This window comes from Candida orthopsilosis (genome assembly GCF_000315875.1).
Source record: "Candida orthopsilosis Co 90-125, chromosome 7 draft sequence".
Classification (NCBI taxonomy): Eukaryota; Fungi; Ascomycota; class Pichiomycetes; order Serinales; family Debaryomycetaceae; genus Lodderomyces; species Lodderomyces orthopsilosis.
This window is the reverse complement of record NC_018301.1, coordinates 656,787-682,606: the sequence shown is the minus strand read 5'-3', so window position 1 is coordinate 682,606 and position 25,820 is coordinate 656,787. Positions and strand designations below refer to the sequence as shown.

Genomic DNA, 25,820 nt, shown 5'->3' with positions numbered 1-25,820 from the left:
TATAGATGGAGAATGCAAACACAAATTGCGTGATTTTGCATCTTGAACTGTACTGTTGGAGAGTTGCACTGCGGTTTGTTTACATTAATTGGTTCAAAATTACGGACAGTCTAGTACTCTGTTCCTCGGTAAGGCAAACGTGGGGGTGTTTCCAGAAGATTATAAATATCTAAATGTATTCCCAAATTGTGCAATGGATTTGGAATCAATACAATATCAAAAACAACAATTTCCACTATGCGTTACTTTGCTATTGCATTCTTGTTCCTCAACACAATTTCGGCTTTTGTCTTGGCTCCCAAAAAGCCATCTCAAGATGATTTCTATACTCCACCACAAGGTTATGAAGCTCAACCAGTTGGTTCTATTTTGAGGACAAGAAATGTCCCAAATCCATTAACAAGTGTTGTCACTCCAGTCAAAGTTCAAAACTCTTGGCAATTATTGGTTAGATCCGAAGATTCATTCGGTAATCCAAACGCTATTGTGACCACAATTATTCAACCATTCAATGCTAAAAAGGATAAACTTGTTTCGTATCAAACTTTTGAAGATTCGGGTAAGTTGGATTGTGCTCCATCATATGCCATTCAATATGGATCAGATATTTCTACATTGACTACACAAGGTGAAATGTACTATATTTCTGCTTTGTTAGATCAAGGTTATTATGTTGTCACTCCTGATTACGAAGGTCCAAAGAGTACATTCACTGTTGGATTACAATCGGGAAGAGCTACATTAAACTCACTTAGAGCTACTTTGGAATCAGGAAACTTGACAGGAATTGATGCAAATGCTGAAACCTTATTGTGGGGTTATTCAGGAGGAAGTCTTGCTTCGGGATGGGCTGCTGCTATACAAAATGAATATGCACCAGAATTGAGTAAAAATTTGCTTGGTGCTGCTCTTGGAGGATTTGTGACAAACATTACTGCTACTGCTGAGGCTGTTGATAGCGGTCCATTTGCTGGTATCATCTCCAACGCATTAGCTGGTATAGGAAATGAATATCCTGATTTCAAAAGCTATCTTTTGAAAAAAGTTTCACCATTGCTTTCAATTACTTATCGATTGGGAAACACCCATTGTTTACTTGATGGTGTCATTGCCTACTTTGGTAAATCATTCTTTTCCAGAGCCATTCGATACTTCCCTGATGGATGGAGTCTCGTTAATCAAGAACCAATTAAAACTATTTTGGAAGACAATGGATTAGTTTATCAACCAAAAGACTTGACTCCCCAAATCCCATTATTTATCTACCATGGCTCATTAGATGGAATCGTCCCCATTGTCAATTCAAGAAAAACATTCCAACAATGGTGTGACTGGGGCCTTAAATCAGGTGAATACAATGAGGATTTAACCAATGGTCACATTACAGAATCAATTGTTGGTGCACCAGCTGCATTGACTTGGATAATCAACCGTTTCAACGGTCAAGCTCCTGTTGATGGATGCCAACACAATGTTAGAAAATCAAACTTGGAATACCCAAATACACCAGAATCAATTAAAAACTACTTTGAAGCTGCATTGCATTCAATCTTTGGATTTGATTTGGGCCCTGATGTTACTCAAGATAAGATTAGTTTGGGTGGATTGCTTAAGTTGGAACGTTTTGCTTGAACAGCGTGGATGTTGATTTAGAATTGTATTATTATTAATACACAGTGTAATACTAGTAATATCCTGGTAGACGAAGAGTAAGCCTTCTCAACAATTTAGCTGTTTACTGGCTAGTTAATTTTGGAGGTAAATTGCAAAGCTCACCATTTCATAGCATGAGCATTGAGACAACATTGGTAGCTGTGTTGTGGATGTAGCTGCAAAATGCAATTTCGGAAAAGCTAAAACTTCCCCTAATGCCACAGATGCTATACTAAAGGAGAGCAAAGTTTAAGCCGTTAACAGGCCATCTTAGATGCAGCAGACTAATCGTTTACAATTTCTCTTTTGTTTGCAAATAAATAAAGGAATTTATCTTGATCAATTTTTGCGTATCAGTTCTTTAAATTCAACAACCCCAGTTTCTAGCTGCACACTACAACGTTGAAACACTGTCATTCATCATGTTATCGTTACCTACTATCTCAAAATCCCTGATATCGCTAAATTAATAGTCAAATCAAGAATGGATCTATCACTTGCAAAGAGCGCGATAGTTAGTACATGACTGATGATCTTAAAGTTCCAGTAGATGGTAGAGAAGAGCAATTTGTCACGTTTATTCAAAAAAAGGAATGTATGTCCAATGGGCGTCTTACAATGTTGACTAATTTTCATCGATGGGTTACTATGTAGAATCGGTTGTTGGGAAATTTGGTGGCACACGTACAAATGATGGTGGCGAAGTGGAAATAAAATACTTCATACCTGAACCTGACTATTACAACCTTTACTGGTGTGTTGTTTACGACAGGATAGGGTGTACATCCTCCAAATGGTCTCCAACATGCTTAATTACTATCTTGTATAGTAATTTTGTAAAAGAAATTGACTTCGTAATATACAACAATTCTACTTTTGAAACCCTCAATACATGCAATTTTCCATGTACCCCATTTTCTTGAGAGTAGCTAACAGAACTTGCAATTGCTAACGGTGCTTTATGGTCACTGTAATAACCTAACTCGACTGAAGCAATCTTCCAACGCATGTTAAAAGAGTTTCAGAATCAAAAACATGCTTTCCTTTAATAGCTAAATGTTAAATCTATACTTTTACATACTCTAGCTCGTTCAAATCTTGTATACTGTTAACTTCTCTCTTCAGCAATGGTCCCAAATTAAAACCAAGAACAATATTCAATGCTGCAGTAAAGTAATCCACATATGATTGTGATATACCAGGATAATCAAAATTAGATGCCCTTGATGTGTGGTTACATCCTTGAACAGGCTTCACCCCGTTGAATCTATTGATGATCCAAGTTAGAGCAGCCGGTGCCCCAACGAATACTTCAGTAATGTGTCCCGTAGCTTCATCCTCAGCAAATTCGCCTGATTCCAATCCCCATTCACACCATTGTTGAAACGTCTTTTTTGCACTCTTGATGGGGACGATATTATCTTGGGTTCCTTGATAAATGAACATAGGTATCTGGGGAAGATATTTTTCAGGTTGATAAACTAAACCGTTATTTTTCACTATTGAGTCAACTGGCTCATCATCAAATATTTGCCAACCATCGGGAAACCATCTGTCCTCACCAGAAAAGAATTGACTTCCGATGTTTCCAAGAATGCTGTCTACTAAACAATGGTCATCTCTTCTTTCAAAGCTCGGTTTTTCAGCAGTACTTACTTTTTCTTCCATGAATGTCGTTAAATTAGAGTACTCGTTTCCCAATCCACCCAACGCATTTGCAATGAGACCGGCGAAAAGTCCTCCATCAGTTGCTTCTGCTGTAGCTGTGATATTGGTAACAAATCCACCAAGTGCTGCCCCAATTAAATTGTCACTCAACTCTGGGGCATATTCACTTTGAATAGCCGCTGCCCAACCTGAAGCTATGGTGCCTCCTGAGTAACCCCACATCATAACTTCTGCATCGGAATCTATACCGGTCAAATTCCCTGAGCTAAGTGCTGCTCTTATTGAGTTCAAAGTAGCTTTTCCGGATTGCAAACCAACGGTAAATGTGCTCTTTGGACCTTCGTAATCAGGAGTGACAACATAATAACCCTGGTCCAATAACGTTCCCATGAAGTACATCTCAAACAGGGATATCAATGTGGTTATATCTGCCCCATATTGTATTCCATACGACGGCGAACAATCCAAGTTTGCTGCGTCTTCCCACGTTTGATAGGATACCACCTTATTTGAAGTAGCATTAAATGGCTGAATAACAGTTGTGACGAAAGCGTTCGGATTACCAAATGTATCCTCAGATCTTACGAGTAGTTGCCAAGAGTTTTGAGCATGGACTTCATTGATGATACCAGATAATGGTACTGGTGTTTTTCTGTATTTGAGTATTGTACCAACTTCCGCATCCTCATAACCATCAGGTGGGGTATAAAATTTATCTTGAGATGGCTTAACCGGTGCAATGACGGCTGCGAAAATTCCATGAACGAGCAAGAACACGACGAACCAAAATTTCATGGTTTTATGAGAATGTTTGTGGACCCTGAATTAGACACGTCAATTTCGAGACTAGGGTCTTCATACTTATACCATTATGGAACTGGAAATCACGCTATCTCCGCTTCACGGTGGAGCGCTCAGTCCACATTCAAAGCCATAATGTATGAATCTTTGCGAGGATTAAGAACAATGGAAGATCCGTGTTTTGTACACCATCCATTGCTTCAAACAAAGGAGAATTCCAAACTGCAACTCCTTAAATTGACGTATTAGGAAATAGAATTGATGCGTTAGTATAGAAACTGAATTATAGTATTGATAAACCTATTAATAGTTTGAGGTACTTTACCTAAATAGGTAAAAGAAATTTTTAGCCGACATGCAGAACATTGAATGGACGCAAAGTGCCCCATGTAAATCTTGGAAGCGCTCTCCGCAAAAGGAAAATCATACACTAAAATTCGGAAAAAGGGTGCCAAGTTTAGGTAACCGCGTAATTTCAGCAGTTCTAATGTCAAGTGCTTATTAACATACTTCCTAAATGGGGAAACATGTCTTGTGTGAATTATTATTTCACACACGATGAGGCCCTTTCTTATCACATGCTCAAAAAGATAATCTTGTTACTAGGTATTTCATTAGTAAATTGGACTTGTAACTAGGTCCTCACCAGGTAATACAGAACGTCTCTTTGATGGCCTTGACATGTTGAAGTTTGATCCTCTTGAATCTGGCAAACTTTTAAATTGGATACCAGGATAGCTAGTACTGTTACACATACGGACTGTATGTATACAGATAAATATGATAGTTAGTAATTACCTAGTGATAGTGGTAATAACCACTGATTCATAAGAGTTCGTTAATCTTCAAAGTTATAAACAAATTTATAAATAAGAATCAAATTTGGGAGCATCAAATGCCTATTTTATTTCTAGAAAAAAATTCACACAAGCTTGAAACACACTGGTGGTCTTGCATGCTAGTTGAAGTCTTTCTGACCTTTGCCAAACGAGAATACTTTAATAAATTCGGTTATAATTAACAATCAACTTCACACATGAAACAAGTTGCATAATTCTAATCTTGAAACTTCAAGGCTGTTTAAGTAAGCCATTGTGTAATGTCATATTGAGCTTTGAAGAAGCACGTGACTTCTTGCTAAGCTTCGTCTGCTAGTGCCCTTTAACTATCAAGACTATCATCTAGGAGCCACTCAAGCAGTTCACCTGCATACAGCCTCCCATTCATTTGTTGATGAGCGCATCATGGGGCAGTGTCGTCATATCTATGAGAAAGTGAATGACCATCTTTTCTTATACCCATTCAAATTTTGTTTGTGTGCGTGACCGAAAAAGTAACAAGATACGAGTTCTCCATAATATTATTAACACAAGTGACTTTTTTACGAAGAGAAAACAATTGTTGTTGCCCGGCATCGATCGGCACAAAAAATGAATTTGGAGAAAAAGAGAAAAAATCCCTCCTTCACGTGCCAGTCATGTGCCCAATTTAGCTCGGTTTTATAATCTTGTCTGCATCGTATCCAAAAGATCCATTGAGGACAAACAGGAAGCAGGACCCTTTCGTAGTGAATGCACCTATAGCTGCATTCATTTTCCCCCTTTCATTTTCCTTAAGTAGCATTGTGAGACTAGTAATGAAGGGTAAATGGTATCTGAAGTTACCCGCTAAGCACAAAAAAGAAATTGAATACTACATGACCAGTCATTTTGGTTTGGAATGTGTAATTATGCAATATGCAAGTTGATGTTAGATGTGTGTGATCTTGTTGGGGAGTTTATCTCTTGAAAAGGAGCACACGCGCACTAAACAGTACTATACACTCAACACAATGCAACACAATACAATACAATACAAAATTTATAGATTTTTTTTTCAACACAATTTTTTGTTCTTTTGGTGTATCTATTACTCCTTTCATTATCAAATCAATACTGTCTTTGGTCTGTCCTCTGGTACAACACCGTACACCTACCAACCATTACCTTTATTACACTACTCAATACCTTAGATGACATCATTAGAATAGAACAACAAATCCAACTTTAAAATCAGTTAATCACCACTCAATCGTTTATTGACCAAAGGTTAAGAGTAATCCATTTTTACAGATGAGTTTCTTTGTGGTCCCCCTGGTGTCTTACCAGACACAACAAAAGTTAAAATCGCACAAGGAGAAGAAAAAGGCCAAAGAAAAGAAGAAAGAAGCGGAGAAAGAATTGAAGAGGGAGGAACATAGGCACGAAAGTGATGCTAGCAGCATAATGTCAAAGAAAAAAAAGAAACCAGGTTGGGGGATACTTCACAGGACATCTACTAGCTCAAAAATGTCCGCGGATATGAGAGATGACACGGAATACAATGACGACGCAAAGTCACTCACGTCTGCGTATACAACAAATCCGCCAGTCTTGGCCCTGGACCCAGAGGTTGTTTCCGACGCTGATGATTGGGAGTCATTATATCTGGACCAAGTGCTGAAGTCAAAACTGTTTACAAATCTAGCGAAAGCAAGATCTGAGGAGCCAGAGCTGAGACGATTCAATTTGGATGAAGTTTTGAGCGATGGTGAAGGAAATGTCAAGGATTCGAAATTGCTATCCAAACTGCAATCTGAGCTGCTGGAGCTAACACCTGACTTTGAAAGTCCTTCGAGCTCACTGACCAACTTGGGTCATTCTCAGTCAATGTCGGGAGTTTCGCAAAGACGTGGGTTGCCAGAACAAGCAGAAAGAGAGGAGGAGATATCAACACTAATAGCAAATAACTATGGAAAAACAATGCGACCAGACGCATTTAAACCACTTACTTCCCACAGTCAACAACAATTACACCCACTGAACCCAAAAATTGCATCAACACCAGCAATCTCCCCATTGACTCCAATAGTCCCATCAGCAACATTTCATACATCAAGCACCCTGTCAGTGCAAAATACACGCCCACGTATAAACTCCGCATTCACAGCCACTTCCGCCCCTTCGGGCCATTCACAACAAAGGTATCCACTGAATGCAGCATTTCATAGAAATTCATCCTTATCGTCTAACAATACAACCCATTCACAACCTCCCATGGGCACCAAAGAATCCACAAGTAAGTTTAAAAAATTACATTTTCTCACAGGAAGCACAAAAAAGAAGGGGTCTTCAACTTCATTACCTTCACTGCCGAGGGCAAACTCACCTCATCAATCACCCGGCTCGACTCAACCTACAGACTCCTACTTTCCCGATGTAACAGGTCAATCGCCAAACTCAACAATTCCACCATTTCATACTGTAATCGACTTGTCTTTGTTCAATTCATATGATGGAATTAAACAAAATTTACTCAATCCGCAATACCAAGTGTTTCGTTACAATAATTTCCTTTCATTAATGAGTGAATACCACCCAAGCGATGCTATATATTTTGCCAAAATTAGAAATCAATCATTGTTGAAGTTTATCGTGAGACATAAACGAGCAAAAGCAGTGGTTGATAAACATGGATACTTTGATCAAGAAAATTACCGTGACTTACACAGTACTGAGTGTATTTTGGCTTACTTTTTGTATCATCAAATAAGAAGTGATTTACGAAGATTTATCAAAGTTGCATCAAAGAATCATCAATTAGCCAACCATGAAGAGTTGATACATACAAATTTTGTCAATTATGTTCGTTATTTGGTACGATTACCCGATGTGGATAATATTGATATCTTGAATGAAGAATTTAAGAAGCATTATGAGAATAAACAAGTGTTTGATATAATTTCAAACTCACTTTATGCTTTAAAACATGATGTTTCCAGTGATGTGTCGAATGAGAATAACAAAACAACAAAAGCTAAACTTCTAGTTGAGTGTGTAACCAAAGTGTCCTACGAGTACATTCTTCTCGAGAAGTACAGATTTGACATGATTTCAAAGTACAATGTTAACCACTTGATTACAAGAAGACCCTTGATGGAGTTATTCGGCCTTTACAAGACTAATGTAACACTCAACCACAAAGAAAGTCTCAAGGTTTTGTTATTCAATGCATCAAATTCAGCCCAATATGGATGGTATCTTGCAATAACTGTACCTTTTGTTAGGTTTGTTGAAACTAGCATATATGCTGAAGATATGGGTGGGCTCCAAGATTACAATGTATATCAAAAATTCGAACAAGCGACAATCAAGACTGATTTCACTAAATCCGACAATGAATTGTATGATAACTCGACACGGAAATTGAACTTGACTACATTTCAAGAATACAATTCAATGAGTATGGATAGTCTTGTTTCACTAAGTAAACAAACTGAGAATAATCTGCAAAATTATGCAAATGTCGATCGTCAAGAGATCCCAGACCCCGCAAGTACATTCAGTCATAAACCAAGAAATTTTGAATACTATAATCAAAGCATAGCTTCAATCCCATCCAATTCGTTCAACCTAATTCAAACTAGTGATTTACCCTATGAAATTAAACGAGAAAACTACAAAACGATATTACATGAATTCCATCGAATCCTCAAACCTGGTGGTTCGTTAATCACTGATTCGATACATTTCGGATCTAAATCAACTATTGACTTCTTACGTGAACATACCAAGGGTAATTTCCCTAAAGCTTGGAATTATATTGATTTTTCAGTATCACAACATTTTGAAGTTATTCCCAATTTTGTTGAAACTATATTGATTGAATTGAATTCTATTTTTGGTAAAGGAAATGTTAAATTTGGAATAAGTCTATTATCTTCACTGTCGGAGGTGAATTATTTCTTGGCCAAGTTTGGTGGATTGAAATTGTTTGAAATGATTGGAAAATTGGGTGAATATTGTAATTATTTTGAAGATGATGAAACTGTAAAGTCACAACATGAATCAAGTGTGCATTTTTGTGTACATATTGAAGCTGTTAAAAGGACATAATGGATGAAAAAGGATGTATAAACGTAGAGAGTTATTAGAAATATATAGTGCTGGACATTAGAACTAAGAAGAGCTCTAGTCTACTTTTGTTTGCAAATGACGTCAATAAATTAACTTGACTAATCGAACAATCAGGGTTTTTCAGAAAGATTAGAGATTAATATGATGGTTTGGCCGACTTGGGTGGCCGTCATTCTGATCACCCCACGCTCTTTGCTGCATTGATTAAATTTTCAACATAGCAAAGATTTTCCACCATTAGATCAAAACCCTTTCGTTTTTGTTCGTCAACGAAATGATATGAGCCACGGCCACGGCCACGGCCACACACACACACACACACTCTCTCTCTCTCTCTCTCCTTTTGTGCAAATACGCAAGGGCTAAGTAAGAAGGAAGTTATGGTAAATTCCAGTTCAGTAGTGATTAGAGCCTGAATGGCGTCTCTCCCCTCCCTTCTATGAAAGAAGCCATCATATTGCGTAACTACTTTGATCTGTTCTACGTATCATAAAGTTTTACTTTCAAAGTGAAAGGAATGCGTAGTTTACAGTTTTTAGTTTTGCCGATTGAGTATTGAAAGAAATGCATTGGTAGTGTCCCCCATTTTCTTTTTCATCTTTATGGACATACAAATGGTGAAACATCAAAAGTTCAGACGATAAAATGAAAGGTAAGTAAATCCTACAGTAATACTTTCAGCGACGGGTGGGGATTGACGATAACTTGTGTGAGTTGTATTATATTGTTAGAATAGCATTCTCAGTTGTTTTTGCAATCAAAAAGATCGTTTGAAAAATTGACTCACAATTTGGAAATTTTTATTCTAGACCCAAAATTACTCATTTCATTTACCAAAACCCACACTCCTCAAACTCCCCCAAGGCAAACCATGTCAAAGCTAGTCCATATAATAGATGTAGAGAGTGGAAACTTGCAATCCCTTTCCAATGCCATCAAACGTATTGATCCCGACTACACAATCAAATTCATCCACAATGAATCAGAATTTCTTGCTCTTGATCATGAAATCACCAAATTAATATTTCCAGGGGTAGGCAACTATGGTCATTTCGTTCGTCAGATTTATGAAAGGAACCTTGATAAACATATTGAAAAGTACATTAAAGATGATCGAGAATTAATGGGGATATGTGTTGGATTACAAGCATTTGCTGATGGATCGGAAGAAAGTCCAGGTGAACAAGGGTTGCGAGTATTGGATTTACAATTGAAGAAGTTTAATGTTGATGACCCATCTTATGTTGAACGTGGAACTAAGAAAGCTGTGCCACATATTGGATGGAATAGTATCGAAGAGATTACTGTTGCTGGTGATGATATCAGTTCTAATAAGTCATTGTTCAATTTGAATTTGAACAACAAGTATTATTTTGTTCATTCATATGCTGCTATTATTGATCATGAGTCGAGCGAAAAGTTGGACAAGTTGCGTGGCCAAGGTTGGAATTTTGCCATTGCAAGATATGGAACCGAGGGGTTTTTAGCTGCCATTAATAAAGGGAATTTATTTGCTACACAATTCCACCCTGAAAAATCAGGAATTGCTGGGTTAAAGATTATAAAGTCTTTTCTTGAGGGGGAAAAGTTTCCAGAGGTTCACAAATCCGATATTCAACAACAACCAAAAGATGTTGAGGAGACTATTAGCGGATTGACTAGGAGAATCATTGCTTGTTTGGATGTAAGGACTAATGATGATGGAGATTTGGTGGTGACTAAAGGTGACCAATACAATGTGCGTGAGACGAAGAGTGATTCAGAGTCAAGTGCCGTTAGAAATTTGGGTAAACCAGTTGAATTAGCGACAAGATATTATAACCAAGGAGCTGATGAAGTGACATTCTTAAACATCACCTCATTCAGGAACTCTCCATTGAAAGATTTACCAATGTTGGAAGTTTTGAGACGTGCAGCTGAAACCATATTTGTACCATTGACAGTTGGTGGTGGTATCAAAGATATGCAAGACCCAGAAACAGGTAAAACTGTACCAGCTGTCCAAGTTGCTGATTTGTATTTCCGTTCTGGTGCTGATAAAGTTAGTATTGGATCAGATGCAGTCACCATTGCTGAACAATACTATGCCAATAACAAGAGAAAAACAGGCAAAACATCCATTGAAACTATATCCAAGACATTTGGAAATCAAGCAGTTGTCATATCAGTTGACCCCAAAAGACGATATGTTGCTTCACCAGAGGACACTACCATGCAAACCATTCACATTACTGATCCAGAAAGATACGGGCCAAATGGTGAAGAATACTGTTATTATCAAGTAACATCGCAAGGTGGAAGAAAAACTCATGAATTAGGTGCATTAGAATTATGTGTTGCATGTGAGGATTTAGGGGCTGGCGAAATTTTATTAAATTCCATAGACCATGACGGTTCCAACAAGGGATTCAATTTGGAATTATTAAATCAAATCAAATCACAAGTTTCAATACCTGTTATTGCCAGTTCAGGTGCTGGAAACCCACAACATTTTAAACAAGTTTTTGAAATGGAATGTGGAATTGATGCTGCTTTGGGAGCTGGATTGTTCCATCGTGGAGAGTATACTGTTAATGAAGTAAAACATTATTTACAAGAGCAAGGTAAGATGGATGTAAGGTTGGATGATGATGTAGAGTTGTAAATAGATAAAAGTAATAGAGTTGATATATGGGAATCCTGTACACAAGTGCGATCATTAAATAAAAGTTGCAAAGGCAACTTTACATCAAGAACTACACACGTTAATTATCAAATTCTTCATGAGTGCATCAGCAGAGCAGAAACGCAAAATAGTATGTATACAAGTATGATGTGTTACTTTATGTGGCAGACACTAACCTACCTTTTAGGAGGAGAATAGGGCGCGGGTGTTGGAAAGACTACAAAAGAAGAGATTAGGCAATGAGTCACCCAAAGTAGACAAGACCCTGAAATCAGCAGCAGCAGCAACAACGCATGAAGCTAATAGAGATTCACCAAAAAGACCATTAAGCCAAATACTAGATCTGCCAACCAATGCATTCAAATCCAAATTTATAGATTTTGAATTTGATGGGTCAGTCAAGAGATCAAAAACACAAGAGCAAATCGAAAAGGTAGAGCAGAATAGACTTAGAGCAATAGAAATACAAAACAGACTACGAGATCGGAAAGAGAATAATAGCAAGCAGGCTCCTAGTGCCGAAGTTACTTATGGACCAACGACTGATTTAGAAAAGATTCGATTAAATAAAAATAACCCTGATTCTGTATTTGATTCCCGCAAGGGGAAGTTCCAACCACCACCTATTAAAAAGAAGGATTATATTGAATATGATTTTGCCACTATGCAAGACACCAAAGGTGGGTTTATCCATGATGAAGATCGGCCACGAGTTGACGACGAAACCTTACAGGAGTGGAAAGATAAGCAAAAGGAATTAGAACAGTTGAAAAAAGCTGCACCACCAATTGACATTGACACTGCACCCAAATGCTATGAATGTGGATCACTTGATATCGATTTGAACTTGTATACAAATTTCCGCAAAGTTCGTGCATGTCGACTGTGTATTAAAAAAATGCCAGAGAAATATTCCCTACTAGTGAAAACTGAATGTAAAGAAGATTATCTCCTAACAGAACCTGAATTACAAGATTTATCTTTACTCCCAAGAATAGAAAAACCAAATCCTCACGGATACAGTCGTATGCAGCTATTTCTACGATTTCAAGTCGAAGAATTTGCATTTAAAAAATGGGGATCATCCGAAGGATTAGATATGGAATGGGAAAGACGTGAACAAAATAAATTAAAGAGAAAGGAAAAGAAATATCAAGATGCATTACGTGAAATGCGGAAAAAGACTAGAGCTGAAGAATTTACTAGAAAACTAAGACATGGCAAGTCATTGAACGAAAGACACGTACACGATTGGGCTGCACCAGTAAAATTACTGAATAATATGATAAAGAAACGATGTATCGAATGCGGAATAGAGATGGAAGAAGTTGTAATTTAGATAAAAGAATGTATATTACTGTGTATATAGTGTTCACGTGATTAACGCTACCATATACGCATCTGAATGTTTTTTGCAGACAACAAATTCTTTGTGTTTCTATTGAATTCTCTTTCGGTTGAGCTGCTACCAGACTCATATTGAAAAGCGGGTAGTGTACCTTGTCACAAATAGAATAATATGGAATATTCTGTAGAGACAGCAGTACAACTATTACAACACAACGGAAATATTTGCAACACAATTATAAAAAGGTAAGTATAAAAATCATTTGAAAATTCCCAATTTCTCTAAAATTTACAGCAACTTTTTAGATCCATCTCTTCAACACTTCACATATCCTAGCACAACACACAAGGTAGTAGTATAATTCAATCATGTCTGACGGTAAAGTTGAAACTCATGAATTCACTGCTGAGATTTCTCAGTTGATGTCTTTGATCATCAATACTGTTTATTCAAATAAAGAAATCTTTTTAAGAGAATTGATCTCCAATGCTTCTGATGCGTTGGACAAAATTAGATACCAAGCTTTGAGTGATCCATCTCAATTGGAATCTGAGCCTGAATTATTTATTAGAATCATCCCACATCCAACTCAAAAAGTTTTGGAGATTAGGGATTCAGGTATTGGTATGACTAAAGCTGATTTGGTTAACAATTTGGGTACTATTGCCAAATCTGGTACTAAGTCATTTATGGAAGCTTTAAGTGCTGGTGCTGATGTTTCTATGATTGGTCAATTTGGTGTTGGTTTCTACTCTTTGTTTTTGGTTGCTGACCATGTTCAAGTTATCTCAAAACATAACGATGATGAACAATATGTATGGGAATCAAATGCTGGTGGTAAGTTCACTGTCACATTGGATGAAAAGAATGAAAGATTGGGACGTGGTACCATGTTGCGTTTGTTTTTGAAGGAAGATCAATTGGAATACTTGGAAGAGAAGAGGATTAAAGAAGTTGTTAAGAAACATTCTGAGTTTGTTGCTTACCCAATTCAATTGGTTGTTACCAAGGAAGTTGAAAAGGAGATTCCAGTTGATGAATCTTTGACTGAAGATGAAGACAAGCAAACTGAAGATGATAAGAAACCAAAATTGGAAGAAGTTGATGAAGAAGGTGAAGAAAAGAAGGAAAAAACCAAAAAGGTTAAAGAAGAAGTTACTGAAACTGAAGAATTGAACAAGACGAAACCTTTGTGGACTAGAAACCCATCTGATATCACTCAAGAAGAATACAATGCATTCTACAAATCAATCTCCAATGATTGGGAAGACCCATTGGCTGTCAAACACTTTTCAGTTGAAGGTCAATTGGAATTTAGAGCCATTTTGTTTGTTCCAAAGAGAGCCCCATTTGATGCTTTTGAATCCAAGAAGAAGAAGAACAATATTAAATTGTATGTTCGTCGTGTTTTCATTACCGATGATGCCGAAGAATTGATTCCAGAATGGTTGAGTTTTGTCAAGGGTGTTGTCGACTCTGAAGATTTGCCATTGAACTTGTCAAGAGAAATGTTGCAACAAAATAAGATTTTGAAGGTTATCAGAAAGAATATTGTTAAAAAGATGATTGAAACTTTCCAAGAGATTTCTGAAGATCAAGAACAATTTGACAAGTTTTACACTGCTTTCTCCAAGAATATCAAATTGGGTATCCATGAAGATACTCAAAACAGACAAGCTTTGGCTAAATTGTTGAGATACTACTCCACCAAATCTACTGAAGAAATGACTTCATTGAGTGACTATGTTACTAGAATGCCAGAACATCAAAAGAACATCTACTACATCACTGGTGAATCCATCAAGGCTCTTGAAAAATCACCATTTTTGGATGCTTTGAAGGCCAAGAACTTTGAAGTTTTGTTTATGGTTGATCCAATTGATGAATATGCCATGACTCAATTGAAGGAATTTGAAGATAAGAAATTGGTTGATATTACCAAAGATTTCGAATTGGAAGAAAGTGAGGAAGAAAAAGCTCAAAGAGAAAAGGAAATCAAAGAGTTTGAACCATTGACCAAAGCTTTGAAGGATATCTTGGGTGAGCAAGTTGAGAAAGTTATTGTTTCATACAAGTTGGTTGATGCACCAGCCGCTATTAGAACTGGTCAATTTGGTTGGTCAGCCAATATGGAAAGAATTATGAAGGCACAAGCTTTGAGGGATACAACCATGTCATCATACATGTCATCCAAAAAGACTTTTGAAATTTCACCAAAATCACCAATTATCAAGGAATTGAAGAAGAAGGTTGAAGAAGACGGAGCCGAAGACAAGACTGTTAAAGATTTGACTACTTTGTTGTTTGACACTGCTTTGTTGACTTCAGGTTTCTCTTTGGATGAACCATCTAATTTCGCTCATAGAATTAATAGATTGATTGCTTTGGGATTGAATATTGATGATGATACTGAAGAAACTGAAGTTCAATCTGAACCAACTACCACTGCTAGCACTGAAGAACCAGCTGGTGAATCTGCTATGGAAGAAGTTGATTAGAGGGGGGAAGAAAAAAAATGGAGAAGTTGATTTGACGAGTTTATGAGATTGTGCATTTTCGATCTAGTAGCTGTTGAATATATATAATTTGCCTAGATCTTAATCAACACACCTTGTATTTAGAAATTTGTAATAAAGATTCTGTTAGGAAATTGCATTGTGGTAGATCTACTCATTTCAACTTTCATGTAGTTATGTTGCAAAAAAACAAACAAAACGCGTCAAAAGTTTAACTTACACAGAGAGCAATAATTTTCCATTGAAGCTTTCAATCAAGAAACCCTATCTTTTATGGGGTACCTAACTCTATCTCAGAAATGCGGCACTTCCTGATTACACGGTCAATTGCAACACTTTGGTGTTTTTGTTGCTTTCACTTTCAAAATTATCACATGATCAGATAGAAGGATGGTAGTTCATGGAAAACACCCAACAGTTGCCGCTACCAGGCGCAACCGAAGAATTTGAAAATGAAAAAAGAACACAACAATAAACAACAAGATGATTTGAATACGAGGCACGTTTTCATTAAAATTTTGACCATTGAGGAAAAACTCCACATCCCCAACACCACCATCACTTGTAACCACCCACATTCCTTTCTTTAAACAAATCAACTACATCCTACCACCAAATTTAAGAACCAGAAAAAGAAGAGAAAAACATGGGGTTATTTATTCCAACTAATAAATTACATAACTTAAAGTTATACAAATACCAATCAGAAGATCACTCATTGATTTCAAAATACATTTTAAAGAAATGGTGGAACTACTTTGTCCAAATATTCCCCTTATCAATGGCACCCAATTTGATCACCTTACTTGGATTATTCTTTATTTTAGCCAACTTATTTGTTGTATTTTACTACGACCCCTATCTAAATTCAACCCAACCAAGCTGGTGTTACTTTTTTTATGCATTTGGTTTGTTCATGTATCAAACTTTTGATGGATGTGATGGATGTCATGCTAGAAGAACTGGTCAAAGTGGTCCCTTGGGTGAATTATTCGATCATTCAATCGATGCTATAAATACTACATTGGGATCGATTGTCTTTGCCAGTGTAATGAAGATGGGATACGGGGGATTATTAATGTTGTCACAATTTGCATCGGTGTGTAATTTTTATACATCGACTTGGGAAGAATATCATACCCATAAGTTATTTTTATCGAAATTTTCTGGTCCTGTTGAGGGGATATTGATGATTTGTACCGTGTATGTCATAACCGGTTTATTTGGTCCTGATATTTGGGATGTGGAATTGTTTACTTTGAATTTAACATCTTTAGGATATGGCAATTATCAAATTAATAGTTCGATAATTTATGTTGTACTTGGATTGGGATCGTTATATTTCAACATTATTTCAGCTATGCAAAATGTTGCTAAGCATTATGAAGCTAAAGACGGCGAAGATTCCAAAAAGTCGAAATTTGAAATTGGTGAAGCTTATAAAGGGTTATATCCCTTTTTCATTTACTATGGAGTTGTCATTTTGTATTGTTGGTTCTATCCACCGGTCATTTCGGAATTTGGATTACCTTTAATTTTATCCATTGGATGTACCATTGCATTTTCAGTGGGGAGAATCATTTTAGCTCATTTGACATTGCAAGAATTCCCATTTGTACAAGTACCAATGTTTGTTCCAATTGGACAATTAATCTTGAGTAAAGTTTTGATTGATATTTACGAATACAGCCCAACAAAAGTCTTGGATGCCGTTAGTTGGTTAGGATTTGGTGTTACTTTGGGCATACATGGAATCTTTGTTGCTGAAATCATTACTGAAATTACTCAATATTTGGACATTTATGCCTTATCAATTAAACATAAAAGAGCGTAACTAGAGCTCAAGCTATGCGCAGATGTTGTTGTCTAGATTTATAAAGTATTGTTTAGATTAGATACCTATACCTATATATTTATATACAAAAAGTCATTCAAAGAAACACACACCTTCCTCTAAGCATGCTCCTTCTTGCCAAAGGCTTCTTCACTACCAGGAGCCAAAACATCTTGTGCCGATTGTTGTAAACTAATGTTACTTTCCATCTCTTGTAATTGAGTTTCAGACAAGATAGCCAAAGCTAATGGAACACCCAATAACAATGAACTTGAAGTCAATGTCCATAACAATTTTCCACCATTATTTAATCCCAGTGAAACATAACTTGACACAGTTGATGACAAGTTACAAAGTTGATCTCTATGCTGTGGAGAAATTATATCTTTTAAAGCAACGACTCTATCGTAAATAGTTTCATTTTCAACATCAAAATCATCTTCTTCTTCGTCATCATCATATTCACTATCTGAATCGGCAAATGTATCTACTTCAACTTTTTCGACGGTGGTGGTTCCGTCAGCGTAATTAGTTTGAAATTCGTCTTCAACTTGAGTTAATTTAACCATTATTTTGGAATGTATATCGTGTGTGTATTAAAGCTAAAGAAGTAACAATTGTATTGCAGTCCTTTGGTCGATATTGTTGCACCGTTTGGTCAAAGCAAAAGAAAAAAAAAAATTTCATTGAAAATTGGTAATCGCACTACACACAATATTCATAAACTTATACCAACTAAAATGAATATCAATATCATAGGGTAACTTCATTCCAATTCAGATTCATTCAATTTCAATGGAGGTATATCCATAATATCATCTCGTTCCAACTTGTAACCCAAATGCTCTCCGCTATACCTCTTGATATTATAGAATTGCAACAATCCCCTCAAGGCAATCTCTTGATCATAACTATTATTAAATTCACTGCCTAAATCCTTACCACTTAACCAATTGTCCTTCATTGATAATTTACAGTTGAGATAAATAGTACTGATCAAATCCATATTCATACTTTTCCATTTGCGACCTTGATAAGGAACTAATTTTTTGAGGATTTTGAGTATTGGTTGCGAAAATGCATCATTATCGTAATTGATGAGAATCATTTTGAATAATTCGGAAGGTTTAACATCATTCATTGAGAAAATACGTTGACTTTGATTCTTGAGAAGGATCTTGTTGTTGATTTCCAACATATTGGCCAAGATGGATGCAAAGTTGTGATTGAAATTTTTAATATATACATGACTAACTTTTTTCGAATCAAGTTGCTTGGGAATCTCCAGAATAAAAGTCTTGTTCACAAATGTGTATTCAACGTTTGTTGAACTCATATGAAGACAGTTATGAAAAAAGCTCAATTTTGGTAGTTTAAATTGTGGATTCATCAACTTATTTTGATTAATCAACATCTCATACTCTAACAACTCATCCTTCTTTTCGGCCAGTTGATGGGGAAAACTCTGGTTGTTTTGATTATTAAAATTGTTGCTGATAAAGTCCAAACTGATGGTGACAAATTGTTGATCAAAAAGTATTGATGAAAGGTAATAATATTTTAAAACATGACTTATTTTAAACCATTGAAGTAACCTCAAAGTTATACCCACAGCAGTCTTTGTCATGATCTCTTTAACATTCATGACTTCTAATTGCAGCAACAAGAGTTGTTCTACCTTGGTGATTGCTTCATCATTTTCATGGGGTGTTTTTGATTTCACCATGAACGAAGTACCAGGGTTAAGTTCATATTCATACAAACTTAAATTTTTGTCGATCCGGTTACTTTTAATGATTTCCAAAAACACCTCTATTATGGAATGGAGTCGGAAAAATGTTGTTGAGTAAAATCGTTCCACTCTCTCAAGACTATTAATTTCGGAAATTTTTTCAGGGTATTCATTCCTCAACTCATCAAAAGAGTAATCAAACTCATCTTTATCATTATATGCATCAGCATATCCTCGTTCTTGCTTCATGAATTTTTCACGTTCACTCCACAATCGTTTAATGGAGTAACTCTCATACACCGAATTTTTCAATATTTCATCTGCTTCCAACATTGCTAGTGGCACATTTGATCCACCACCATCCAGAGATTCATTGGGGTAGATAAATGGCATTGATTGATTGACTTGATACGATTTTCTAATTTTTTCACCCCCCGACATGAAATCTGAAGACATTAGTTTGGGCGAAGGTAAGGGGGTGGCAATATGGACAGGCTGAGCAGGTAGTTGACTCAACACTGTATGCGACTTATTCGTTTTGGGGATTTCAATGCTGTTGGATAGCGAGTTGGAGTATGCATTAACAGCCATAAAGGTTTTATATTTTTCTTCAATTGACGATTCAATTGGTTTGTTTGACAACATCTCTTTTAAATCCTTTACTCCACTGAGTTCATACAATGGGTACTTGTCTAGTAGATCTTGTCTAAATGCAAAATAATCCAAAGGGGAACAAGTCAATGTTGGCTTCCCGTCTTCTGAAGCATCGAAAGTTTTGATATGATGGAGCTTTTTAAGAAACGTGTCACATGAAGAAAGTTGGTCCTTGTCGCCAAATTCTAGTAACAACAACTTGTCCAACAATAGTACCAAATATCTAACCCGATAGCTGTTATTATGATGCCAATGCCAATGCTCGATGAAATGTACCACCGACTCCAAAAGATTTGAAGTCAGAAGGAAATTTCGGAATGATTTCAGTTCTTGATGATTATATAATGCCGTTAACGTTAAAAAGTACATGATGGTTAATATGCGGAAATAAGTCACTTCAACATTTCTCGACACTGAACAGTTCTCTGACCCTGATGTGTCAATCTCTATCCTCTTTGTGAAAAATCCCAGCAAAATATTAACCAATGGCTTGTAAATCCCCAACTCCAATAATGCTAAGTTGTTAATCTCTATTTGCTTAACTTGCTCATCAATAGTTGACTTTGTTGCATAATCTCCGAACGAGTAATACAATACACTCTTCAAATATGACAAGTTGTCATCTATGCTAGACCCCAACAAATTTGTCGCTAATTCCTCCATATCTTTGTTCTGCTCAAAGTTATCCAATAAAGCATCCAACCCACCAATAAATTTCAAATCATGGAATGTAAACCATTCAGATACCTCTTGTTCTAACTGTCCATACTCTTGATGCTGATAATCTAAATGCAGCTTGGTTATTAAAAATTGATAATTCATTGATACATCATGACTACTGGTTTCATCAGCACCTCCCACATCTTCACCCGGTGATGACGATTCAAATTCTTTGGCTTTGGCACTCAATTTCTTTTGAAAAGTTTCATCTAATGACGTGTCGTGTAACTCTTTTCTAGTTCGTTCATCCGGATGATCAATTATCTGGTCTTCCAATTGGTCAATTTGAATCAACCCATCATTCATTATATAAGATTACTTTTGATAATTGCATTGACGAAGATGTGTACAGCTTGATTGTAAGTTTCAATTGGCTTTGCTTGGTTTTGTTCTGTATTGTTCGTATATGATGTCGTAAACTAACGTTGACGCGAAATATTGCTCTTCGACATTATTAACTCTAGTAAAAAGTTTTTGAAAAATTTCCATGAATCGACACACATCAACTGTGGTTATACATCTACAAAAGCATTCCCTACACTCCATCACCCCAATATTAGCTATTAAGCTACCACTGCATTGCTTTTAGATTAGGCATTATCGTCATTTGCATTTTTCAGTCCTCATACAACCCATATAAACAATACATTTATTTATTCCTTCCCCCAACATGTCATTTCAGTATCAAACCCTTAATCAAACACTTTCGCTTAAACTCAAAGTCACCACCTTATTGGATCAAGAGATAGTTGGGTTTATTTATACATTTTCATCTTCCAATGAAGTACTAGTTTTAATAACTAGCAATAATATAGATCAAGTCAAACACGACTCATCATTGACATCATCATCATCATCATCACCGCCACCACCAGCAAATCAAAAAAACACATACCGAATTATCAACACGTCCTTTATTAAAAGCATACAAGTTTTGAACGCACCCCCTTTGAGAAAGGTAATACCTAAACCTAACAAGAGTGACAGACTTGTAATTGAACCAATTAATGTGGACGATTTGGACCAATTTTTACAAGAACAAATTCAAACTTATAAAGTTTCTCCAGTTGGTATTATTTCCACCTCAATAACAAAAGAGCCAACATCGCATCACGGCTCATCGAAACTGCACAAGAGTACACCCACCACACAACCAACTCAACAACAGCATACACAACCAACTTCACCGACTCAGAATCACCCACATCGTCATCAGCATAACCAAAAATCAATCACATCTCAACTACACGACAAATTACTGGCGTGGTTTGGCAACGAAAATGTCACTTATGGGAATCAAAAACATACAGAGATTATCATACACAACGATATCAAGTTAATTAAACCTTTTACCAATACACAAAAAAATGTACAAGTGTTAAACAAACAGACCAAGCATTTGCCAGCTTTGAATCGAGCTTTAAAACAATTCTGGGACGGTATAGATAACGAAAAAAAAGGTGGATAACTTTAGCTTCTTTCTATTAGTTAGTTAATTTATCTACACAAAGAAATGAATCTCTACTCTATCAAACAATTTAAAACCTTGTTGTTTAGTACCTTTGAATCCGTCAATGCCTTCCCATGGAAATGAACATGACGTTTTAGTCGTGTTTATATGTTCAAAGAAGGTGTTGAACCATAAGTAGCTAAAGCTCCCAATACCAATCATGACATCTTCACCTACTTCAATGGGATCTCGAAGGGTATAGACTAAATCTCTTCCTTCTCTAATTAAGTTAGTAAAGTCGCTGGAAACCTGTGTCGCCAGAGTTTCAACAATGGTGTTGATTCTGTTACTCTCTTGTACTTTTTTGTACTGAGATATACTAAACGGGAGTGATTCCCGTATACAATTGCGAAATATGACCTTGTAAATTGGAAGCTGTTTGTGGACTTTGCTCCACAGCGAATATTGTTGTTTCAATTCATTGGATTTCAAATATTCATTCCAATATTGTAAATACCTCTTTTGGCTCACTATGCTGACACCATCACCACCAAACTTGCGCATCCGTCTTTCAGTATAAATCCTAATTACACTCTCAACATCAATGGTGTGTCCTTGTTTCATCCCTGACAACATTAAATAAGCACAACACATAGTACCCAGCCTTCCTTTACCAGCTTTGCAATGCAACACTGCCATATTGTCATCACTTGCACTCAAAAACTGATCAATTTCGTCAGATGCATCTATCATATACTGAATGGGTGGAGGGAAATGATCAGGAAATGGATAATGACTGACTTTAAATTGTACATCTTCATCCTTATAACCAGGATCCTCACCACGGAAATTAAACAAATGCCAATGTTGATTATGATTTGTTTCCAAGTAGGTGATCAAATCTGATAAAGGATATCGATACCACGATTCAAGATAAGTTGTTGTTGGTGCTGACGAAACTATCAATTGTGGTGTAATGTATGCTAAATCCAAGTACAAGTTTAAATTAGAATCATAATGAAGTTGTTTTGGTGATGCAATAATTGATCTAATCAATGATTTGACAAACTTCATGTACTGGTAGGGAACTTACTTTTTGGTCACCCCGATGACCTTTGATAGGGGTGGAAGTTAAGAAAGAAGTGGCGGTGGTAGTGTTCATCCTTTCAATAAAGAGAGGCCTCAGTTCACAAATTTCTTTTTCTTTTTAATAATCCAAGTCAAACATAGCAGAAGTATATATAGTATGTAATAAGCCTATAAGCACGTATAATAGCACATGTGTAGCAATTCGGACCTCGAATATTAATCAGGCTTTGATATCCATTAGCTTATCCAAAAATTTGGTAGTTAAATATAACTGTGAAACTTACCGCAAAAGTAATACAAACGATTATGAATGCCAAAGGTATCACTTTTCTCAAAACATGAAGAGAGAAAAAGAAGTTGCCAGCTAACCAACCATACTTCCTTACATCTTCATTGGCAATAACATCTTCACCAATTTCCTCATGTTCTGTTGTGATTATAGTATCATTGGTTGGTGGAAAAGCAATAATTCCAGGCGCAGTAGCACCTGACCTTGGTTCACGTATGTCAGCATCCTCACGTACTTGAAAATTTTCATCTTTTTCGGCATTACCTTGTGGGTTCGCAACATTAGCAGCATCTGACTTCATTAATTCAAATTCATCATTAGGCCCCTCTCTTGGCACGGTTGACCCCTGTGAAACTTCTGCATTACCATTACCAGATCTACTATTGGTAGTAATAGTTGTTTTTTTGGCAATTCTTTTGGTTTTGGTGACTCTTGGTATGTACTGATCTCTTTTAACACCAAGACGATCCCCTTTGTAGTGAAGCTCGTTGGCGCCTAAGACAAATATTACGGTCAAAATGAACATAAGTGCATTGCCAATGCAACACGTGGTAGTCGGGCCGTAGTTTTGGCAGTACCTCTTTACGCTACCGATGGTGATATTGGTACAGCTACCATACGTTGTTGTGAAGTTTATCTAGGTGAGTTTGTGGTCAAAATTTGTTGTTGCAAAAATTATAGATTTTTTGCAAAGTTTTGTAATTTATCCCTCCTATCCACCACCTGTAAAACTTTGCGAGGGATCCTGCAGGTTAAGGTTCACAGTCATATTCTTAATAGTAGTGAAATAGCGATTATAGTTGAAGATGTGTTCTTTCTCTAGTATTTTGTCAAATAACCTTCTCCCACAAGCTTTACGACACATTCTATTTGGAATGAGCTTTTATGCTAGTGCTCTTTTTTAACGTAATAGAGTATGTTATCAGTTTATTTGGCAAAGGTTGAAGAATGAACACCACCAGGGAATATCAATATTGCTATGCGTTATCGGCCAATCTGTAGCACATACACCTTGACAACTTTGGAAGGATGAATTTGAGTAGGTTGCGTTGTTTTGAAATAGAAAATATTTGAGTTGTTTTTCTCTACAGATTGTACCTTGTCGTCATTTATGCAAACATTGAAACAAGTGGCCTTCTTAACAATTAAAATTGAACTGCAAGGTCGTATATACGTAGTTGCTTTAGAGTAAAAAATTGAATTACCGAGAATCTGAAACCATACACAAGGATGACGAATATATTATTGATTGATTTAAGTCAATTGTAGGGTGATTCTACTAGAAAGCAGGCACACAAGAGGAGACTAAAGAGCAAGGTTTTGCAGTTTTAAAGCCAAAACAGAAGCTTCAGACTAGGTACTTGTACATATTGAACGATAGTCAATTGAAGTTCAAGCGAATGAATGTGTATTTCGTCAGATTGTTTTAAGGATAGCTTCGAGTATGTAACACATAAACCCACCTATAGAAAAAGTACATGTTGTAGTATGACTGCAAGACAGAGACCAATAATTGAGCCTGAGTAAATTCCTGGATTAATATTATCCCAATTGAAGCAACTGAGAACAACCATTGGAACTATCTCAATGTTCCTCAATCATAACTATGTACTTTTGTGTAACATACTCCTTACTGCTTGTGTGTTCCGCTTTCCTAACTAAGTGCGTTCAAACCAAGTTAAAATACTGTTTTTAAATTGATCATACAATAAAGCTACAGTTCGATATCCAATGCCGCTTTCCGACTTGCCAATTGATATACTTGCAAGAGTACTTCCCATTGAAAAACACCTAGTTGATCTACCCCACCGTATACTACTTCCTTGGCTCAATTTGATGCCTCAAAAACGATGCTTTAGAATATTGGCTGAGAGTGGAATTGGTGCTTTTAAGCGGCATGGAAAAAACAGAGACAGATTACGAATTGTGAGTATTCCAGAAACTTCAAAAGGCATTGACATAGGTAACTTTACCCACATATTGACCTACTGGGACCAATTGAGTGCAAAGTTCTTTTGTAAAATTTTTATCAATTTTGGAGATGAACAGAATTTAAGCATTAAGTATCATAGAGAATATATCATATTCAACTACACCATGGTCAAAGATCTTGTAATCAAATATGTGGGGTTCCTTCGTTTTGTGCTGCATGGACAGCTAGAAAGGGTTCTCATTTATATGTCTATGGGTTTTTTGATGTTGAAATACAGTAATACATCTCATGAAGTCGTATCCTTTTCGTATCCTTCTGCATTTTTTGATATACATGTAGCTACTACAACTTACATCAAGATGAGGAACAAAGACTGAAACTTTCGAACATTTCGGGAAAACTAGTATCCTTTGATCCGAAACTTGTCTGTCAAGCAGTATATGGAATCCAAAAAACATACAATTGAGGTTGCATCTGACCAGCATCGAAAACTCAAAGTCTTGCTGATATATTTGGATATAAGTACCGAGCAGC

General features: G+C 36.4%; 13 protein-coding genes across 13 annotated transcripts; 8 read left to right on the top strand and 5 right to left on the bottom strand. All coding sequences in view use genetic code 12, as the record gives it.

Moving 5' to 3' along the window:
- Positions 1 to 237: 237 nt before the first annotated feature.
- On the top strand, positions 238 to 1,632 carry CORT_0G03370 (Lip4 secreted lipase; the record flags this gene model as incomplete). Its single annotated transcript, XM_003871089.1, has 1 exon — positions 238 to 1,632. One exon carries the CDS (start codon positions 238 to 240, stop codon positions 1,630 to 1,632), a length of 1,395 nt encoding a protein of 464 aa, XP_003871138.1.
- A 1,086-nt stretch (positions 1,633 to 2,718) lies between these two features.
- CORT_0G03360 (hypothetical protein) lies at positions 2,719 to 4,116 on the bottom strand (the record flags this gene model as incomplete). Its single annotated transcript, XM_003871088.1, has 1 exon — positions 2,719 to 4,116. The coding sequence occupies one exon, from the start codon at positions 4,114 to 4,116 to the stop codon at positions 2,719 to 2,721; it is 1,398 nt and encodes a 465-aa protein (XP_003871137.1).
- A 2,117-nt stretch (positions 4,117 to 6,233) lies between these two features.
- CORT_0G03340 (hypothetical protein) lies at positions 6,234 to 9,035 on the top strand (the record flags this gene model as incomplete). Its single annotated transcript, XM_003871087.1, has 1 exon — positions 6,234 to 9,035. One exon carries the CDS (start codon positions 6,234 to 6,236, stop codon positions 9,033 to 9,035), a length of 2,802 nt encoding a protein of 933 aa, XP_003871136.1.
- An 892-nt stretch (positions 9,036 to 9,927) lies between these two features.
- Positions 9,928 to 11,700, top strand: CORT_0G03330 (His7 imidazole glycerol phosphate synthase; the record flags this gene model as incomplete). The annotated part of the gene is made up of 1 exon (XM_003871086.1): positions 9,928 to 11,700. One exon carries the CDS (start codon positions 9,928 to 9,930, stop codon positions 11,698 to 11,700), a length of 1,773 nt encoding a protein of 590 aa, XP_003871135.1.
- Positions 11,701 to 11,818: 118 nt separating this feature from the next.
- Positions 11,819 to 13,060, top strand: CORT_0G03320 (Rad14 DNA repair protein; the record flags this gene model as incomplete). Its single annotated transcript, XM_003871085.1, has 2 exons — positions 11,819 to 11,851; positions 11,909 to 13,060. 2 exons carry the CDS (start codon positions 11,819 to 11,821, stop codon positions 13,058 to 13,060), a joined length of 1,185 nt encoding a protein of 394 aa, XP_003871134.1.
- A 377-nt stretch (positions 13,061 to 13,437) lies between these two features.
- CORT_0G03310 (Hsp90 chaperone of Hsp90 family) lies at positions 13,438 to 15,567 on the top strand (the record flags this gene model as incomplete). The annotated part of the gene is made up of 1 exon (XM_003871084.1): positions 13,438 to 15,567. The coding sequence occupies one exon, from the start codon at positions 13,438 to 13,440 to the stop codon at positions 15,565 to 15,567; it is 2,130 nt and encodes a 709-aa protein (XP_003871133.1).
- A 664-nt stretch (positions 15,568 to 16,231) lies between these two features.
- CORT_0G03300 (Ept1 protein) lies at positions 16,232 to 17,419 on the top strand (the record flags this gene model as incomplete). The annotated part of the gene is made up of 1 exon (XM_003871083.1): positions 16,232 to 17,419. One exon carries the CDS (start codon positions 16,232 to 16,234, stop codon positions 17,417 to 17,419), a length of 1,188 nt encoding a protein of 395 aa, XP_003871132.1.
- A 119-nt stretch (positions 17,420 to 17,538) lies between these two features.
- CORT_0G03290 (Tom22 mitochondrial import receptor subunit) lies at positions 17,539 to 17,988 on the bottom strand (the record flags this gene model as incomplete). Its single annotated transcript, XM_003871082.1, has 1 exon — positions 17,539 to 17,988. The coding sequence occupies one exon, from the start codon at positions 17,986 to 17,988 to the stop codon at positions 17,539 to 17,541; it is 450 nt and encodes a 149-aa protein (XP_003871131.1).
- A 197-nt stretch (positions 17,989 to 18,185) lies between these two features.
- CORT_0G03280 (Far11 protein) lies at positions 18,186 to 20,831 on the bottom strand (the record flags this gene model as incomplete). The annotated part of the gene is made up of 1 exon (XM_003871081.1): positions 18,186 to 20,831. The coding sequence occupies one exon, from the start codon at positions 20,829 to 20,831 to the stop codon at positions 18,186 to 18,188; it is 2,646 nt and encodes an 881-aa protein (XP_003871130.1).
- Positions 20,832 to 21,195: 364 nt separating this feature from the next.
- CORT_0G03270 (hypothetical protein) lies at positions 21,196 to 21,993 on the top strand (the record flags this gene model as incomplete). The annotated part of the gene is made up of 1 exon (XM_003871080.1): positions 21,196 to 21,993. The coding sequence occupies one exon, from the start codon at positions 21,196 to 21,198 to the stop codon at positions 21,991 to 21,993; it is 798 nt and encodes a 265-aa protein (XP_003871129.1).
- A 33-nt stretch (positions 21,994 to 22,026) lies between these two features.
- CORT_0G03260 (Tep1 protein phosphatase) lies at positions 22,027 to 23,049 on the bottom strand (the record flags this gene model as incomplete). Its single annotated transcript, XM_003871079.1, has 1 exon — positions 22,027 to 23,049. The coding sequence occupies one exon, from the start codon at positions 23,047 to 23,049 to the stop codon at positions 22,027 to 22,029; it is 1,023 nt and encodes a 340-aa protein (XP_003871128.1).
- Positions 23,050 to 23,306: 257 nt separating this feature from the next.
- Positions 23,307 to 23,879, bottom strand: CORT_0G03250 (hypothetical protein; the record flags this gene model as incomplete). Its single annotated transcript, XM_003871078.1, has 1 exon — positions 23,307 to 23,879. One exon carries the CDS (start codon positions 23,877 to 23,879, stop codon positions 23,307 to 23,309), a length of 573 nt encoding a protein of 190 aa, XP_003871127.1.
- Positions 23,880 to 25,084: 1,205 nt separating this feature from the next.
- CORT_0G03240 (hypothetical protein) lies at positions 25,085 to 25,663 on the top strand (the record flags this gene model as incomplete). Its single annotated transcript, XM_003871077.1, has 1 exon — positions 25,085 to 25,663. The coding sequence occupies one exon, from the start codon at positions 25,085 to 25,087 to the stop codon at positions 25,661 to 25,663; it is 579 nt and encodes a 192-aa protein (XP_003871126.1).
- Positions 25,664 to 25,820: the final 157 nt, after the last annotated feature.